General features: G+C 41.8%; 1 protein-coding gene across 1 annotated transcript in view; it reads right to left on the bottom strand.

Moving 5' to 3' along the window:
* Window positions 1–20,860, bottom strand: part of LOC149471063 (septin-5-like) — a 110,852-nt gene that overhangs the window by 30,693 nt on the left and 59,299 nt on the right. The window contains exons 3-6 of the mRNA XM_089657286.1: window positions 9,690–9,783; window positions 7,201–7,287; window positions 4,708–4,831; window positions 1,283–1,417 (exon numbers count right to left, since the gene is read on the bottom strand). Coding sequence (XP_089513412.1) covers window positions 1,283–1,417; window positions 4,708–4,831; window positions 7,201–7,287; window positions 9,690–9,783 — 440 coding nt within the window. The remainder of the gene's footprint in view (window positions 1–1,282; window positions 1,418–4,707; window positions 4,832–7,200; window positions 7,288–9,689; window positions 9,784–20,860) is intronic.

Below are 20,860 nucleotides of genomic sequence, written 5' to 3'. Positions count from 1 at the left end.
TCAAAGCATAATTTGAAATACAAGGTCATACACGAACAAATATGAAAAAGCTGGATCAACTGCATTATTGCTATAAACAATGATTATGTGCCACAAATACACTATATTCATTAAGATTTAGTTATTGTATGGGACACTTTCCATGAAGTACACTATGCTGCTCAATTTGTTTATTGATTGATGCAGCATGGTGCAGCACGATTCTACATAGAGATTACTAGAAGAATGGAAAGTCTGCAGTTTTGAGTATTTGGTAGTGTTTCACTGTGGTGATTTGAGATTGACATTTTTGGGTACAAGCACTTGGACACAAAGTAGTCAAATAACAGTCTGATGCCAAAAGAGAAAAAAAAAGAAACAGCACCAAAATTTAAATTGTTGTGCCAAAGCCAAACTCTACTGCATTCAGAGAATTAACGTAATCTTAACCTAACACCTATAATTTAACCATGATGAAAATAAATTTAAAGGTGAACTGTGTCTTGTCCATGTAGGGCAAAGTACCAGGTTCAGTTTATTCAGGGGAGGACTGGCCAGCACTAACAAAAAACATTGTGAAGTGAAAATAGTTTTCCAAAATTTATCAGACATCAAACGGGAACTGCAGTCAATGATATATGCTGGCCATTATATAGCTACCTGCTTTCTGTTCAGACCTGCAATCACAGTGTCTGCCAGGGGGAAGCTTCCCAGCACAGATTTCCATCGTAGCTTTAATATGTCATGTGACTGAATGCAGTCAAGGTCAAATTTTTTATTCATTCACACCCTGGCAGTAGGCTCCCACCTTTCCCTTTCCTCCCCTTCCACCCTGTTCAGGTACTGCCAGCAAAGAGGCATACTTGGTACTTTTGGGTCTGAGTAGGGCACGTGACCTTTCCCCATCCTGCTAAGGTGAGTATGTGTTGCTGGATAGAAGTTAACTGAACCTGTTACTTTGCCCTACATAGGCCAAGCACAGGTTCAATTTATGCTAAGCCCTGAACCTAACCATAGCCTAACCCCTAAATTAAATGGCCCAAAAGGAATACTATCATGCTAAAAAAACTACTGATAATACAAGCGATATTAAAATTTAATGTGCTAAAATATAATTCATCCATTACAGAGAAATTTCCCGAAAAAAATACGTGCCTAAAAGTAATAACAATCCAAGCATTGGATCAGCAAAATAAAATTGCTGCATCTACTGCATGTTCATAACTGGTGCATCTCTTAAAGCAAATACCTGTCCATAGCTACACAAAAAATGTATATTTGTGATAAATAACGATAGATATACCCATGTCCGAGTGGAGACAGAAAATACAAACAGCAATGTACTCGTGTATCCTGGAGATTCTTGCGGTTTAGTCCACTCTCATCTCTAAAGTATTGCTCAAATTGTTGGTCAATATAATCAGCGACAGGCTTCCAGCTAAACAACATAAAGAAAACAGTTTAGAACTTGTTCTCAATGTTTTTGCTAACACAAACATAAAGGTTTTAGAAAAATAACCCATTGTTTTATCACTTTCGATACAAAATTTTTAAAGAAGGAAGTTCAGGAACTAATGAAGAAACATATTACTTCATAGTTGGAGTACACCACTTCACTGAAGAAGTAAACCATTCCACAGACGGAACATATCACATCATAGATGGACCATACCACTCCATAGAAAGAGAATATAACACCATAGATGGAGTATATTACTACATAGAAGTAGCTTATAGAGTAAAATGATCCTTCCATTATGTTATATAGAAGAGCATACTACTCCTTACAAGGAGCATACCACTCCATACAAGGAGCATATCATTTCATAGAAAGCACATATCATTCCATAGAAGTAGCATACCACTCCATAAAAGGAGCAAGCCCCTCCAAAGAAAGAGCATGCCCCTCCAAAGAAAGAGCATGCCCCTCAATAGAAGCATCATATAATGTCATAGAGGGAGCATTTAACTCCATAGAAAGAACATATCACTCTATAGATGTAGCATACCACTCCATAGAAGAAGCATGCCCCTCCATAGAAGCAGCATATAACATCATAGATGGAGCATTTAACGCCATAGAAAGAACATATCACTCTATACAGTCAGGTCCATAAATATTGGGACATCAACACTTCAGCCCTCTGGCTGATTGAAAAAAAATAAAAATCAAGGCTTCTATGGCCAGCCTTAGCCTAGCCACAGTAAATAATGATAAATACATATAACAATAATAAATATTAAAAACTGCTTTCAAAAGGCACTCGTGTAACACTTTTGGGTTGACTTAATAAAATCAGAGACTGCAAAATCTGGTGCAGCTCTGCACAGAAAGCAATCAACTTCCATTTTTTTTTGTCAAAGCTTAATTGAACAAACTGAAGTTGGAAGCTGATTGACTACCATTCACAGCGGCACCAGATTTTGCAATCTCCAGTTTTAGTAAATCAACCCTTTTGCCTTTTACCTAATAAGGAATAGATTAAAAGAGAAATATGGGAATAATAATAATTAGCCAGCTGTCGGATGAATATGGGTCACAGGAGTGGAGAACTAAGAGCTTTCTGTGATCCATATGAGAAGTATGGCCAAAAGAGCTTTGACCATACTTCTCCTTTAACACACAAAGCACCATTATTGATAGCAATCTTCTTTCATGGTTCTAACTATACTAACATTGTGAAAAATATAAAAAGGCCAGAGACTACCATTACCAACTTCTCATCTGAAACTATTATTCCTTGGCTGTCATACTGATCCAAAGGCTTCACTACTTTCTCAGTCACTGACCGTGTAAAAATATACAGATCAGGAGTTTCACTCTATCTTATATGCAGACTTCTTCTAGTGTCTTAATGACCAGTAGTTAAGTAGTATTTTCAGAAAGAGGTTAGCTCTGCATTTCTCTTGGTATAGCTTCTTTTAATACCTTTTGTCTATGCAGGCAAACCTAAGTATCATAAATTGTTATACTTGTCTTTTACTGTTACATTTAATGCATTTTATGTAATACAGAGCGCACAGTACACTCACTATATTGCCAAAAGTATTAGGACGTCTGCCTTTACACGCACATGAACTTTAATGGCATCCCAGTCTTAGTCCGTAGGGTTCAATATTGAGTTGGCCCACCCTTTGCAGCTATAACAGCTTCAACTCTTCTGGGAAGGCTGTCCACAAGGTTTAGGAATGTGTCTATGGGAATGTTTGACCATTCTTCCAGAAGTGCATTTGTGAGGTCAGGCACTGATGTCGGATGATAAGGCCTGGCTCGCAGTCTCCGCTCCAATTTATCCCAAATGTGTTCCATTGGGTTGAGGTGCAAGCCAGTCATGTTCCTCCATCCCAAACTCACTCATTCATGTCTTCATGTACTTTGCTTTGTGCAGTGGTGTGCAGTCATGTTGGAACAGGAAGGGACCATCCCCATCCCCAAATTGTTCCCACAAATCTGGGAGCATGAAATTGTCCAAAATGTCTTGGTATGCTGATGCCTTAAGAGTTCCCTTCACTGGAAATAAGGGGCCAAGCCCACCCCCTGAAAAACATCCCCACACCATAATCCCCCCTCCACCAAACTTTACACTTGGCACAGTGCAGTCAGGCAAGTACCATTCTCCTGGCAACTGCCAAACCCAGACACATCCAGGGGCAGACTGACAACTCATGGGGCCTGCAGGCAAAAGGGGATCATGGGGCCTGCAGGCAAAAGGGGATCATGGGGCCCCTGTGTCCTTGCCCAAACTCAAAAAAGCCTATGAAAAAGGTACCAGGGGCATCTCATGGGGCCTCCTACTGACCCCGGGCCCTTGGGCAGTGCCCGAGTTTCCAAATGGTCAGTCCGCCCCTGAACACGTCCATCGGATTGCCAGACACAATAGTGTGATTTGTCACTCCAGAAGACACGTCTCCACTGCTCTGGAGTCCAGTGGCGGCATACCTTACACCACTGCATCCGACGCTTTGCATTGCACTTGGTGATGCAAGGCTTGAATGCATCTGCTCAGCCATTGAAACCCATTCCATGAAGCTTTATATACACTGTTGTTGTGCTAATCTGAAGGCCACATGAAGTTTGGAGGTCTTTAGCTATTGACTCAGATTGCTGATATTTGGCGACTTCTGCGCACTGTGCTCTTTAACATGTGCTGACCCCATTCTGTCATTGTACGCACCTTACCACATCGTGGCTGAGTTGTTGTTATTCCCAATTGCTTCCACTTTGTTATAATACCACTAACAGTTGACCGTGGAATGTTTAGTAGCAAGGAAATTTCACGGACCACGCTTGAAATCAATGCGCTCCTGAGAGCGACCCATTCTTTCGCAAACGTTTGTAGAAGCAGTCTGCATGCCTAGGTGCTTGATTTTATACACCTGTGGCCATGGAGGTGATTGGAATGTCTGAATCCAATTATTTGGAGGGCTGGCCCAATACTTTTGGCAATATAGTGCATGTTAGCATGCTGTTTATATAGACAGGTACAACAAATATTCTCATATTATACTGTGATTACTAATTCTGCTACTTGGTGATAGTGTTATGTTTACATTGGTTTAATGTATAGTAGAACTACTTGGTTATGATGTAATTACTATCTCTGTGTTCCTGTTGTTTTTCCAGTCAACAAGAAGGGGTCAGCCAAGTGTCCAGCTCCATCTGACTGGTAAGAGCCATATCTGCAGCAGTCTTTCAATAATATATCCCATGTGTATTGATAAACACACCATTCCTCATTATTTATAGCATCTCCAAAACCTGGTGTGTCCACAACTGTCAGCCGTAATCGAACACCCTTCTCCTGAATGTCCACCGTCTGCTTCACAATCTCCACAGTCTGTGTTACTCGCTCTGTGAATAAAGAACAGAAGCCTACTATTAGTCTACTGAAGCCTAGGGGTATTTTTATACTCAAGCGGAAAAAAAAACAAGAAACTTTGCCAGACTATTCTGAAATGCCATGTTTCTTTGGTAATGTTTTGGGTTATTATGAAGTTTAGGACACAAAAGTATTTTAAAGATACTTGGAAAAAGTACACCATCAATGGAGAAGGAAGAGAGGAACACCACACTCCAGCCAAGCCCAAATGTCAAACTAATGGAAATCCAGGCCTCGACCCCCAACATGTTTCACCCCACCTTAGGCATGAAGGTCCTCAATAACTAAGACCTGGGAGCAGGGTGAAATGTGTCAGGGGTGTGGCCTGGATGGAGCTGAGCTGAAGCCACTTTTCATTCATTTGACATTTGGGCTTGGATGGTGTGTGGTGTTTGGATCTTCCTTCTCCATTAATTGTGTGCATTGACCTGGGATGGTCTCTCACCATGCCAATCACTGGAGCTTGGGATGGGACCTTGAGCGGCATCCGAAAATTTCTCAGTCCATAATCACTTGAAAAAAGTAAACATTTCTTTCAAAACAGTATTACTGTCTACGATTCTGTTGGGGTAATTTTACCTTATTTCCTGGAACTAAACCCTACTATGCTTTACAGCCAAGGAAGTTGCCATCTTAGCCTCTGTTTGATTGGCAGTTGCCACGGTACTGCACATGTTATCAGTTATGACACTAGTAAATGTGACAGTTATCTTTGATGGCAACTGAACAAGCTGACATTAGAAGCTGATTGGCTGTTATGCACAGCTGTTTTAGATTCTGCCTGCTGCAGTTTTATTAGATTCCCCCCTTTTTACTTAGCAAGCCTTGTATATAATGGTATTTTACCACTACTAGAGCTATTAATCACTGTTAGGCTTAGTTTACACTTGTACTTGGGGGGAGGGGCAATAAAAAACGGTGGTTGAATCATGCTTTTACCACCCCCAACCACCCCCTATAAGCTGCAAAGGCAGCTATATAGAGGTATACATATGCTGTGACCACAATGCTGTGCTCCTGTCATGTATGGCAGGCAGTCATGCCCACCAAACACCACCCAGTGAAGTGAATGGGCCGCTCTGCAACTGCCCTGCAACCAGGAGCAATGCATGTGGTTGCAAAGCTGTGGTGCAGTATTTAGGGATTAAAACAGAAGATTGATAGCAAGCGAGAGTGAGGTGGTAATACACAACACTTCACAAGGTAAAATAGCAACATTTTAGGAAATAGGGCCTTCCAAAGATTGTTATTCACATAAAAAAAGAACTAAAAATTACACATCTTGGTAACACTTATGTTTGTGAATTGAATATTTTAGAAGAAAATTATCATGGGATTAACTAAATAGAAGTGTTATAATAACAGATCTATAGTGCCTGTTCACACTATCTATTTGCAGTAACGCACATTAAATGCCTTGGTGTGATGAGGTGCCATGCATGGACTGCAGCGTGTTGCATTGTAAGACGGAAGGTAAGGCTGCAAATCAGCATGAATACTTCCCAATTCTATAGAAAAATACAAGGCTGGAGTTACGCTTTAACAAATCAAACTATTTCTTTTTGAACATAGCTAATATTGTCAAATGAAAAAAAGGTAACTTTTTACCAAGAGATAATAGAATATTACTAGTGTGAATACAGATCACGGAACAAAAAGCATACATGGCATTGAGTGAGAACAATGCAGAGTAATAAAGTAAGTCTGTGCTGAGAACAAGGCTGCCATTGCTGACCTCTTCTTCTGGCTTGCATGCTGATCCAGATGTTTTAATACTTTCTGAGTCACTGATCTGGAGCAAGTTGGCACATCAGGAGTTCTGACTTCACTCTGACTCCACTTGCTTCATAATTGTTCTGGTATTGAAGCAAGAGACGCACTGGTAACATTTTCAGAAGGGGATCAGCAATGGCAGTCTAACAATCTCTCTCAAAGCTTCCTCTTAACTCAGTTTTCCACTTTTCCATATAAATTTAATGTAAAAGTGCACACTTTTTATTGCGTTCCCATACGTCACGTGTATGGTAGCCTTTTCATTTTAGTAGGCTGCCGTACCCACAAGAAACACAGAAAAGTTGTCCCTGATCCGTTTCCAGAAACGCATGGCACCAAAATACATGGTGCTATGGCATCATGAATTTTAGTGTGTAAATCACATACCTTAGCAGATGTGTGGGGGTGCCATTAAGAATTATTGTCATGGCCATGCTTTTGTTATAGGGCAGTGCTATTCTGTGCATGTCGGAAATGCTCAAATTTTGCACATATTCCCAACTAGCACTAGTGTGAATCTGGCCTAAATAGGACACTAACAGCATAGCTATTGTTTTCATTATAATACCTTCTGGGCTTGGCAGCTCACGGCCCCGATAGAGATCAGTCAGGAAAAGACTGTTGATGAGGGTTGACTTTCCAAGACCAGATTCACCTGTCAAAGAAAAGATGATTAGAAACTTAGCATCTTAAAGTGGTTGTACACTCTTACACATACCCAGTGAAGTGACTGGCCTCAGGTGATACACAGAAATTAAACAAATCCTCCTGCATAAGTTGTACCTGTTTATCTATAGCCATCCTTTCTCTACATCCATTCAAAGTGCAGAATTTACACAGGATCTCTCAGCTCTTAATAGCAGGGGGTGGGGAGCTGACGATATATCAGCGGGGAAAGCTCTGAGAGCTGATTGGAGAGAAGAGACACACCCCCCTCACACAGCTAGCAGGAACAAAGCTGAGGTTCTCAAGCTGCTGGAGGTCTCTCTCTTGTCACCATGTTTCTCTTGGTGTCAGAAAAACTTGTCAGAAGTGACTCATGCTGATAGCAGAAGAAGGAGGCAGCAGACAGAAATGACACTTGGTGCTTGGGGGGCTACAACTGGGGGAATCAATGGTGGAGAAGGATCTGGGGGTTCTGGTAGATCACAAGCTTAATAATGGCATGCAATGCCAAGCTGCGGTTTCTAAAGCGAGGAAAATCCTCTCGTATTAAAAGAGGTATAGACTCCAGAGAGAGAGATATCATATTACCCCTGTACAAATCATTAGTAAGACCTCATCTGGAATATGCAGTTCAGTTTTGGGCACCAATTCACAAAAAGAACATTGGGGAACTGGAGAAAGTGCAGAGAAGGGTAACTAAACTGATACGAGGTATGGAGGAGATCAGCTATGAGGAAAGATTAGAGGAACTGAATGTATTCTCTCTTGAGAAGAGGAGATTACGGAGGGATATGATCAACATGTATAAATACATCAGTGGTTCATATAGTGAACTCGGTGTAGAGTTATTCACCCTGAGGTCATCACAGAGGACAAGGGGGCACTCTTTATGTCTGGAGGAAAAGAGATTTAATCTCCAAACACGGAAAGGTTTCCTCACAGTGAGAGCTGTGAAAATGTGGAATAGACTCCCTCAAGAGTTGGTTCTGGCCAGCTTAGTGGATTGCTTCAAAAAAGGCCTGGATTGTTTCTTAGATACACAGAATATAACTGGATACTAACATTTATAGGTAAAGTTGATCCAGGGAATATCCGATTGCTTCTTGGGGGATCAGGAAGGAATTTTTTTCCCTGCAGGAGCAAATTGGATCGTGCTTTGCTGGGGTTTTTTTTTTTTGGCTTCCTCTGGATCAACTGTGGGCAGGGACGGACTGACCATTTGGAAACTTGGGCACTGCCCGAGGGCCCGGGGTCAGTAGGGGGCCCCATGAGATGCCACTGGTACCTTCTTCATAGGCTTTTTTCAGTTTGGGCAGGGACACAGGGGCCCCATGATCTCCTATTGCCCGGGAGCCCCATGAATTGTCAGTTCGCCCCTGACTCTGGGTAAAGATTATAACTTTTTTTTTCTATGGTTGAACTGGATGGACTTTTATCTTTTTTCAGCTAGACTAACTATGTAACTCTAAACTGGGACAAGTACATACTATAGAAAGATACGCTTTGTTCATGTTTCATATCTGTGGTTTACAACCACTTTAACCTCCCTGGCGGTATGATTCTTTCCGATTTTTGGTGCTGAAAGCGGTACCATTATTTTGCATGGAAATATGTAGTTTTTTTATTGTAGGCTGTAATTTTTAGGAATAACTCACTGAAATCTGTCTGAACAAGATTCTAAATCATACATTTAATTCAATAATATAATCAAACCAAAAACACTGAAATTTGAAATAGAGCGCCAAGTTCGCACATCACTGAGCAAAGTCGCAAAATTGTTTTCAATGTCTGATGACGAATTTCCCCACGAATCATTATCACTCAATTCTGCAAGTGGTCCTGATTTACTATCGCTGTTCTCTAGCTGATCTAAAACCGCTTTTGACCTAAAGGGACGCTTTTTGGACGCCATGGACTTTTCTACGTTTCCAGGCAGAAAGAACAATCAAAATGCAGACAGGGGACAGGACAAAGCACTAGGGACAAAATGTATGTGAAATAGGTTGAAACAGCAATGTTTTACTATTTAGAATCATTTTGAAAAAAATGACATTTTTTTTAAATTTTCAAATTTCCCGCCGCCGTCGGCGCCCGTACGTCCCGAGGTCACGGGAACCGGAACACAGGAGCCGGATGCCGACATCAGACGGAGGAGATGGCCGGGAACGCTGCAGGGGACACATCGTGGGAGCGAAGGACAAGGTAAGTGCTGCAGGGACTCCCTATGCAGTGCTGCATGGTAAGCCCGAGTGTAGCTCGGGGTTACCGCTTTTGGTATAGAAATTTTACCCCGAGCTACACTCGGGAATACCGCCAGGGAGGTTAACACACCCTTCCCACAACACACTGTTTAGTACCTTCTAGAGGTGAAAGGAGGATTTTCCTGCTTACCTGCAACCATTAGAGTGAATTCAAAGCCTTTTTTCACATACTTTCTATGCACCTGGTTCGGTAGAGTGGCAAATCCAACATACTCTCTGTCCTCCTATGTAGAGGTGAAAGAAAACATGAAATGCACATGCCAGTATTATTATACAGTATTTATAAAGCACCAAAAAGTTTGCTAGGCGCTGTACATTAGAATGGGAGACAGTACATGACACAATACGGTAACAATACAATACACGAGGGATGGGATTCGAGGGCCCTGCTCTTTGGAGCTTACAATCTAGGAGGGAGGGGATAGTGGTACAGGAGTAAATGGCTGTGGGGGATGGAGTGGTAGGAGGAGTGGAGGAGATCAGTAGTTAGGTGAGGGCGGGGTAGGCTTCCCTGAAAAGATGGGTTTTCAGGGTGCGCCTAAATGTGAGGAGGGTAGATGACAGTCTGATAGATTGGTGTAGTGAGTTCTAGAGGATGGGGGAAGCCCTGGAGAAGTCCTGGAGTCGGGCATGGGAGGAGGAGACCAGGGAGCTAGAGAGTAGGACGTCTTGTGAGGAGTGAAGAGTATGTGTTGGGTGGTATTTGGATATCAGGTCGGTGAGGTAGTTTGGGGCAGTATTATGAATAGCTTTGTATGTCAGTGATAGTAATTTGAATTTTATGCGTTGGGCAATCGGAAGCCAGTGGAGGGAATGACAGAGGGGGGTGGCAGAGAGCGGTTGGTAAGGTGGATGAGTCTGGCCGCAGAGTTCAGGATTGACTGAAGCGGGGATAGTCTGTGATGAGGTAATCCAGTGAGGAGGGAGTTACAGTAGTCGAGTCGTGAGATAACAAGGTTCATTAGACCGTTGAAGTGCATTCTAATATTTCGATCAATGGAAGGTAACATTTGATATCTTTCAAGACTATCATGATCTATTACTGCACAGCATTTGTTTGCCAGAATTTAGACAGCGGTAAATGACACTTCCATCATCAGAAAGATATAGTAGAGATTGACACAGTTGGATTTCTTCAAGAGATATTTAGGGGGTTAATGTGCTATTTAGGACTCTAGAAGCACACTGGATGCTTCTAAAGCTGCCTATAAACACTATAAGTTTTTTTCTGCCTATAAACACTCCTACATGTTAGCCAATGCATCCATGTACACTTTGGGGTTGATTTACTAAAACTAGAGAGCGCAAAATCTGGTGCAGCTGTGCATGGTGGCCAATCATCTTCTAACTTCAGCTTGTTCAATTAGATTTTGACAAAAAGACCTGGAAGCTGATTGGTTTCTATGCAGAGCTACACTCTCCAGTTTTAGTAAATCGACCTCACAGGCAGGACCGGTGCTAGACTATTTTGTGCCCTAGGCAAGACCAACTATTTGCAACCCCCCCCCCCCCCTCAAAAAAAATCTTTAAAAACAGCAGAAAATATTTAAGCAACAAAACATGGATCTACTGAATTTCTTTTAATTTGCAAAAATAAGTGCCATAAGATGCCACCAGCATCAATATTACAGACAAAATCAGTGTCACGGATGGACTGTATCTGTGGCTGGCAGTGGCAGGGTGACAGTTGCAGTGAGTGGAGGATGATGATGGATCCACACTCTGAAAGATCCCAGGCTGGAATTCCTCAGGCAATGGGAGGGAGATAAAATGTCGTGACAGCAGGCAGCCCAGCCCACATACACAGACAAACAGAAAGCCTGAACTGAGCAACCCCACACAGTGACAGATCCGACACAACACACCGCCACCAGTACTGACCCAAATCAGCAGGCACTAGTAAGACAGGCTGTGGGATCAGGATGATGTCATCACTCACTGACACACTGCACATGTGATAGCCAGCCAGGTCACACTCACACAGACATGAAACATCAGAGTCATACATTACCTTCCTCCGCAAGCGCAACTCCACCTCTGCTGATGAATGGGAAGAGAAGGGCTGGAACTCCACAGTGATAAGCAGTGGTGTGGAGCTATTCACCCTGAGGTCATCACAGAGGACAAGGGGGCACTCTACGTCTGGAGGAAAAGAAATGTAATCTCCAAACATGGAAAGGTTTCTTCACAGTAAGAATAGAATAGTGGAATAGACTCCCTCAAGAGTTGGTTCTGGCCAGCTCAGTGGATTGCTTTAAAAAAAGGTCTGGATTCTTTCCTTGATACACAGAATATAACTGGATACTAACATTTATAGGTAAAGTTGATCCAGGGAATATCCGATTGCCTCTCGGGGGATCAGGAAGGAATTTTTTCCCCTGCAGGAGCAAATTGGATCATGCTTTGCTGTTTTTTTTTTGCCTTCCTCTGGATTAACTGGGGCTTTGGATAATAAATTTTCTTTTTTAACCCCTTCATGCCTAAGGGTAAAACAAACCTTAATGCCTGAATGCAGTTTTGCAATTTTGACATGTGTTAGTTAAATTGTACATATCTTTGCAACGGCTTAGTGTATCCAAGTGGATTATGCCTTGTTTTCTTCAGGACACATTGGGCTTTCTTTTGGTGGTAAATGTTAATAAATAATTTATACATCTTGTTTTATTATAAAAGGAAAACTGGCTCAAAATGGTAAAAAAAAAAAATCAGTTTTTCCATTTTAACTATAGATTTCTTGCTGCTACTATGACCCACCACCAAAAAACAACCCAAAATAACTTCTTCTATTCCTGCTGTGAATAAATATGCCAAATATGTGTGTGTTATATGTTGTTTGTACTCATTATTGGGCCCAAAAACCATAGTGCACATTTTGCCCTTAGGAGGGCAATTAATCCAAGTTCACTTTTCAGGTACCATGCATTCATTACAGACAATTTGTGGTATCCAAATAATGGAATTACCCCTCAAATCACTCCATCTTGAAATCATGACCCCCTGTCATATTTTTTTAGGGGTAAATCTTGGGTTTTTAGCCTCTCTGTTTTTGTAGGAATGATTTTTAATTTGGTAGAGAAAAACAAAAATCTAAATTTTTTCCAAAAATGTTTCAATTTATCTGTATATTTTGTGCTTTTACTATAACCTACCACCAAGAATCAACCCAAAATAATTTCTCCCACTTTTTATGTGCATGGGGATACTATATATGTGTGCATTATATATTTTTTGTACCTGTAGTGGGGCTCAGAATCAATAGTGTGCATTTTACCTTTGAGAGGGCATTTAATTCAAGTTTAGTTTTCAGGCACCATGCATTTATTGCAGACACTTTATGGTATCCAAAAAACAGAATTACCCCCCAAATCACTCCACTTTGCAATCAAGACCCCCTAAGATATTTATATAGGGGTGCAGCCTGGGGTTTGACCCTCTCTTTTTGAAGGACATTTTTTGATTTGGTGGGAAAAAAAATAAAATAAAATTATTTTTCACAAATGTTTTAATTTAGCTGTATATTTTGTGCCATTACTATGACCTACCAACAAAAATCAACCCAAAATAAATTCTCATACTTCTGACGTGCATGGGGATACTATATATGTGTGCATTATATATTTTTTGTACCTGTAGTGGGGCTCAGAATCAATAGTGTGCTTTTTACCTTTGAGAGGGCATTTAATTCAAGTTTAGGTTTCAGGCACCATGCATTTATTGCAGACATTTGTGATATCCAAATAACAGAATTACCCCCAAATCAATTCATTTTGCAATCCAGACCCCCTAAGATATTTATCTAGGGGTGCAGCCTGGGTTTTGACCCTCTGTTTTTGAAGTAATTCTTTTTGATTTGGTGGGAAAAAAAATAAAATTACATTTTTTTTCACAAGTGTTTTAATTTAGCTGTATATTTTGTGCCATTACTATGACCTACCAGCAAAAATCAACCCAAAATAAATTCTCCTACTTCTGACATGCATGGGGATACTATATATGTGCGCAATATATGTTGTTTTTAACCATAGTGGGATCCAAAAACAATAGTTTGATAATTCGATTTGGATTAATTGCCCTCTCTGAATGCAACACTTCAATATATATATTACAGACACTCTGCAGCGTGATATTATTTTTGAAGGATAAGTTCACCTTTTTTAACATGTTACATGTTACACCCTCAATATGGGTGTAACATGTTACATCTGCCCCCACACCCCCCCGATCTCCCGTTTCTGTGACAGTGAGTGGGGGGGGGTGACGATCCCCCACTCGCTGTCCCAAACTAATGTGATCGAATGTGAAAACTACAAGTACCAGCAGCCTTTGTGGCTGTCAGCTTGTAGTCATCAATGGACTACCAGGGCACTGTTGAGATCTCTAGATAGTTCATTGATGCTTCCTGTCATTGTGTAACTAACTGCCCATATCAGAGGTTCGGCAGACAGCAACACAGACAAGCCTGTAGGACCATGCCATTACACCCACGATCTGCTGACCATGGGTGCCATGATTTACAGGCTCCTAACGAAAAAAAAATGAATGCATATTTTTTTACCTGCAAAAAAATGTGCATTTTTTTTTTTTGTGAGGGTGAATTTATCTTTTAAGGGCTAACTTAAAAATATGCATAAAATACTGCATAAATGACTGGCGCTATTTTAATAGAAGGGAAAAAATAAGGTAATAGTTAACCTCTTCCCTCTTGATATTTCTGGTTTTCAATAATGCAGGATAGAGTGGTAAATTTCAAAACAAGGGTGGATGCACAGGCCTGGATTGGAAGGGCATCTTGGACAGTGGTAACGAGTATCACTTCTTTTCCCTTTTTTGCTGCACACACGACACTTCTTCCTAGGGTATTTGTTGGTTAATGAGAAGGGGATAGGACACATAAAATGTTTTTCTGTTAGTCTCTTAACATCCTCTGATTCTATTGGTTGTCTGGGTTCTTCTTGAAACATCAGGTGTTCTATAATTTTTTCCTGGTACTGCAGGAAGGTGTCAGTACCACCAGATTTTTTATAAAGGACAAATGAATTGTGCATAGCCACCTGGATAAGGTATATTGCAACCTTTTTGTACCAGGCGTTTGATTTCCTCAGCACTAGGTAGGGCTGCAAGACCTGGTCAGAGAGGTCAACTCCACCCATGTATTTGTTGTATGCCATAATACACAGTGGCTTTTCCTTCAGTGTAGCTGACCCCCGTTCTGTTACAGTCACTGTGCCCTCTGGGTGGATTGTTGTCAGCATATAGACATCTTTTCTGTCTGAGAATTTGACAGCCATCATTTCCTCCTGTTGGTAACTGAGAGATGCGCCTCTCTGCAGACGTTGTTTCACCAGCTGCTGTGGAAAATCTTTGCGGTTTTTCCGCATGGTACCACATGCTCCTGTGCCAGCAGCATGCAGAGCTCTAAAAAGTGGCACACTGCTGTAGTAGTTGTCAACATAAAGATGGTAGCCTTGGCGGAGCAGAGGTTGGATCAGCTGCCAAACAAGTTTCCCATTGACTCCAAGGTTGTTTGGGCAGCCCTGGGGGTTGAGTTGTCTGTCCCGTCCTTCATACATTAGAAAATCAAATGTATACCCTGTTGTGCTTTCGCACAATTTGTAAAATTTTATGCCATACCGGGCACGTTTTGATGGCATGTACTGCTTAAAATGCAGTCGGCCTTTAAAATTCAGCAAGGATTCATCAACGGAGATATTCTTTTCTGGGGTATAAACAGCTGAAAATTTTTCAGAAAGAAAAGAAATTAGGGGCCTCAATTTGAACAGGCGGTCATATCTGGCATCACTGCTTGGGGGACACTGCAAATTATCATTAAAATGCAAAAATCGCAGCAATACTTCAAAGCGGTCTCTTGAAATAACTGCAGGAAAAGATGGTGTGGCATGGATGGGGCTAGAGGTCCAATACTGCCGAATTGTGGGCTTTCGGACTATGCCCATGTTGAGTAACAAACCCAGTACAATTTTGAATTCTGTAAGGTGTGTTGGCACCCATCTCTTCCTGTGAGAAGATGTTGGGTGTTGAGCCATAAACTGGGTGGCATAAAGATTAGTTTGATCAATGATATGCTCTAGGAGCTCATCACTTATGAATACCTTGAAGAAATCCACATGGTCAAAATTTTCAACATTGATATTTATGCCTGGTGAGGCCGTAAATGTTGGTATTTGAGGGGTGAAAGACCTCGCAGGTATCCACTGAGAGGTGTACTGTTGTGCAGCAACTGATGTGGGGCTACCTTGTGCATCCTCTTGCTGCCTGCTAGTACTCGGACTTTCAGAGTCGGAGGAGCTGCCTGAAGTGGCACTTTTGCTGTCACAGATGAAATCCTCATCTTCTGAGCTTGACTCAGCTTCACTGTCAGAGCATAGGAGGGCATATGCCTCTTCAGCAGTATACAGCCTTCTTGCCATTTAAAAAAAAAATATAGGCCCCAAACTATGCAAAAGTATGCATATATAAAATACTGAAATCTAAAACTTTTTTCTTAAAACACTGACACGATCAACGGCATTCACAGGAGCACGGATACTGGCCAAAGCACTAATTAACACAATTTTTTTTTTTTAGTTGTACTAACATACAGAAATGGACAGTATGGGCACACACTAAATATAAAAGTGTATGTATATATAATTATTATTTTTTTAATATAAAACACTGATATCAACCAGTGAATCGCTAACGCTGGGACCAACAGGGACGCTAACGCTGAGACCAACAGGGACGCTAACACTGAGACCAACAGGGACGCTGAGACCAACAGGGACGCTGACGCTGAGACCAACAGGGATGCTGACGCTGAGACTAACAGGGACGCTAACGCTGAGACCAACAGGGACACTAACGCTGAGACCAACAGGGGCGCTAACGCTGAGACCAACAGGGAAGTTAACGCTGAGACCAACAGGGACGCTAACACTGAGACCAACAGGGACGCTAACTCTGAGACCAACAGGGACGCTGACGCTGAGACCAACAGGGACGCTGAAGCTGAGACCAACAGGGACGCTGACGCTGAGACCAACAGGGACGCTGACGCTGAGACCAACAGGGACGCTGACGCTGAGACCAACAGGGACGCTAACGCTGAGACCAACAGGGGCGCTAACGCTGAGACCAACAGGGAAGTTAACGCTGAGACCAACAGGGAAGGTAACGCTGAGACCAACAGGGACGCTAACTCTGAGACCAACAGGGACGCTAACGCTGAGACCAACAGGGACGCTAACGCTGAGACCAACAGGGACGCTAATGCTGAGACCAACAGGGACGCTAACGCTAGGACCAACAGGGACGTTGACGCTAACGCTAGGACCAACAGGGATGCTGACGCTAACGCTGGGACCAGTTGCAATAGGAACACAAACGCTGGGACAACGGTGACAGGTGAACTGGAGGGAAGCTGTCACTACACTACACTAACAGGAATGATCACAGCCTAATCTGGGAACTACTGAAGAGAAAGAGATACTAGGAAGCTGTTTGACAGGCTTCCCATTCATGTGCTCACTGTGATTGGCTGTCACAGTGATCACATGACTGGGGGTGGGTTCTCCTGCCTGCCAATCATCAGTCTGAGTTCCGAAGCTGTCATTGACACTCCACTCTCCTCGCTGCGGGCACGCGATCGGGCGCGATCCTGGTAAGAACACAAGTACGCAAATATGCGGCTCCACGGAAAAAAGCCCAGTTCCGTGGGGCCGCATATTTGTGTACTGTCGGCGTCAAGGGGTTAATGGTTGAACTGGATGGACTTTTGTCTTTTTTTCAGCCAGACTAACTATGTAACCATAAACGCATGAAAACGCGTCTAAACATGTGCTACAGCTGGGCATGTTCAGCGCTTGAATGTTAATTCATTTCAATGGCCAGCATAAATTATTATTCTGGTCAATAAAATGAATGAAATTAATTAACACCCAAGTGATTGATGTGCCTAAAGCTCTGTACACACGAGGAGAATATTGGACAAATGATCGTCCGTTTTTTGTTTTTTTTTTGCATGCTAAGCTCATATCGAAAGTGAAGAGGTTACTAATGTTAAGAAAATTCTTGTACGACAGAATAAAAATTCAGATGTGATGTATTGTATTTGTATTGTGTTTTTGTACGAAAACTTTACTGATTAGCCACTTGCCCTTCTGAAGATTTACCCCCCTTCTTGACCAGGCCATTATTTTGTTAAGGCGCTGCGTTGCTTTAACTGACAACTGTGCAGTCATGCAACACTGCACCCAAATTAAATTTAAGTAATTTTTCCCACAAATTGAGCTTTCTTTTGGTGGTATTTGATCACCTGTGCGTTTTTATTTTTTGCGCTATTAAAAAAAAGGCCGACAATTTTGAGAAAAAACAATATTTTTGACTTTTTGCTATTAAACATGTCCAGTAAAAAAATTAAAAAAATCAAATTCCGTCATAAATTTAGCCAAAATGTATTCTGCGACATGTCTTTGCTAAAAACAAATCCCAATATGTGTAAATTAATTGCTTTAGGTGAAAGTTATAGCGTGCACAAATGGCAGTATATATAATGGATTTTTTTCTATTTTTACTACTAATGGCGGCAATCAGCGACTTATAGCGGGACTGCATTTTGACACTGACTTGGTGTCACTGACATCCCCAGTGACACCTATACAGTGATCAGTGCTAAACAAAAACACTGACACTGTACTAATGGCACTGTGCAGGAAGGGGTTAACATGAGGGGCGATCAAAGGGTTAACTGTGTGCTGGGTGTGTTTTACTATGGGGCCATGTGTTTGTGCTTCATAAGTACACTACTTTGTATGGCTGTAAAACAGTTCTCCTTCCTGTCGGAGATACTCGGCAATCACCAGGCGCCAGCGAGTAATCACTGGCCGGGACTCGGTGATTGACAGCCGGCGGCCTCACACGCACCCCCTACCCGGAAATGCAAAATCACGTGTATATATATATATATATATATATATATATATATGATTTTGCGCAGTGGGATGGGGCCTACCTGCAGGCCTGAAGCTGGAAAGGAGGAAAGCTCAGAGCTCAACAGCCCCATGAGAGAGGACCACCTGTATGGCAGGTAAGGAGTGGCCCAGCTGATAGGCCTGGTAGCAGCCACCAACCCACCAGCGTTACAGGAGAGGATCTGAGTGAGAACACCTGCACCCCCGGGCGGTAGGGGAAGGAGCACTCTGGTGGGAAACCAGATTAGCTAACAGCCAGTGACTGTTCATCTCTTAAAGTGACAGATACTGGATCTCCTGTTCAGGGATACCTCCAGATTGCTGGTTGAAGAGGAGAAGTTCATCTAGGGTCTGGGGTGGTACATTAAGGAGACGCTGGCTAGCTCTCCAACAAAGACTGTGCTGCAGAGAAGGCTTGTAAATAGTTGCAAGAAGTTGTCCTCAGTTTATTAGTTTCCTTGGGCATCCTGAACACCCCTAACCCTATCCCAGTTACAATCCCTTAAATAAAACAACAAAACCAAAGCTCAGGGACTGATTTCTGACTCTGGATGCAAGCCTATGTGGAAGTGTGGGTTGCTTTGCTGTGCAGGATTATAGTGGGAAACAAATCTTCTAGCGACTCATAAGGAGGTAGTGCTACATGTGATTCAGGAGAGATGGAAAATTCACTTACATGAAAACTGTATCTACTTGTCCATCCAGAGGTGGCCAAACATGCTAAGAAAAAAAGTCTGCCTGACTTTGTGGCCAAATGCAATGGCACTATCTTTACATAGATGGGAAGCTTTAGTTTTAAAGCAAAGATGCATGCCATTTTTCCAGTCTGTATATGCTGCATTCACAATATGTTGGTTAACATTCACAAATGTCTTCCCTGGCAAATGGCATCAAATGTGTAAAAGACAGAAGCTACTTTTTAGCAGCTAATGTAAACCTTTGATTCATGTATGACCAACTTAAAGCTCTATTGATGAACTTCTCAAGAACAGGACTGCTAGAAAATTTCAGTTTGATTAGCACTGTAACTAATGGGCTGCAGGGCTGATTTGTGTATTTTGACAGTGGGGAGAATCTCCCCACTGTCAAAATGCAGTTACGTTTTGGTTGCCAATCCCCAGGGAAGACTATGCTGAATTAGAAAGAGTTCCGCAAAGGGCAACAAAAATAATGGGATGGAGGACCTCAGCTATGAGGATCACATAGATTACAGATTACATAGATTACAGTTATTCACTCTGGAGAAGAGACGTATAAGGGGATATCGTTACAATCTACAAATAAATCAAAACGGACTATAACAACTGTAACAAAATGCGCTCTGAGTTCCCTGAAGAGGACATGCAGACACATTTTGAGGTTACAGGAATGGAGGTCTAATCTTAGATTGCGGAAAGGGTTCTTTACTTTTAGAGCAGTAAAAATTAGTAACTACCTCCTGCAGTAAGTGGTACTAGTGGAGAGTGTCGACATCTTCAGAAAACGTTTAGCTGTCTTCCTTAGGAAGCAGAATATACAGGGCTATGGGAATTGTTAGAGAATAAAAATTACACACACATACACATTGATGTATGTATTTAGTAAAGTATAATTTTCATTAAAATCTATTTATCTAGTGCACAAATTACAATGAGTAAAGGAAAACAACAGATGAACAGATGAAAATACAATAGAAGCATAGAAGCTATTGCTAATGAAAGGATGAGTTACTTACAGAAAAACAAGTGTGATGTATACTAGATAATGTTGGAAAAAAGTAAAGAGAGAATGGCACAGAAAAGCCCTCATACTGTAGTAAGTTAATCATTTATTGTGTAAACAAAATAAAATCATGCTTAGACCCCGTTCACACTGGCATTAGAAACAGGTGTTTGAGGTACGCTTTTTTTTTTTTGTTTTCTTCAAATGTCTAGTAAAACAGCCTGCAATGGTAAATACGGACAGCTGAAAGAGCACAATTGAAAAACGTAACATTTGCATCCCTTGTGACAAAAATGAACCTACGTGTCGAGTTTGAGAGGTGTTGACGCTTGTCAATTCCTTCTATTCAAGTCTATGGTAACGTGTGCTATATCACATTGACATGAAGGACACATTGACGTCATGTGTGTGGCTCTGTCCTGACCGGTTTAGTCAAATATGGCATTTCCTATTTGATTTAACTGATCAGGACATGGCCACGCACATGACATCATCGCGTTCTGGATGTGTCCTTCATGTTGATGTGCCTTTTTTCTGTGTAAGTGCAGATTCTAATTTTTAATAAATTTGTGGTATCTGGATCCCACTATGTGGAGCATGGGTCTCCTTTTATGCTTTTCTTGAATCGCAA

The sequence above is a fragment of the Staurois parvus genome, unplaced genomic scaffold (assembly GCF_062004578.1).
Source record: "Staurois parvus isolate SC_StPar_1 unplaced genomic scaffold, SC_StPar_1.0 ptg000029l, whole genome shotgun sequence".
Lineage (NCBI taxonomy): Eukaryota > Metazoa > Chordata > Amphibia > Anura > Ranidae > Staurois > Staurois parvus.
This window is presented reverse-complemented; position numbering and strand designations above follow the sequence as displayed.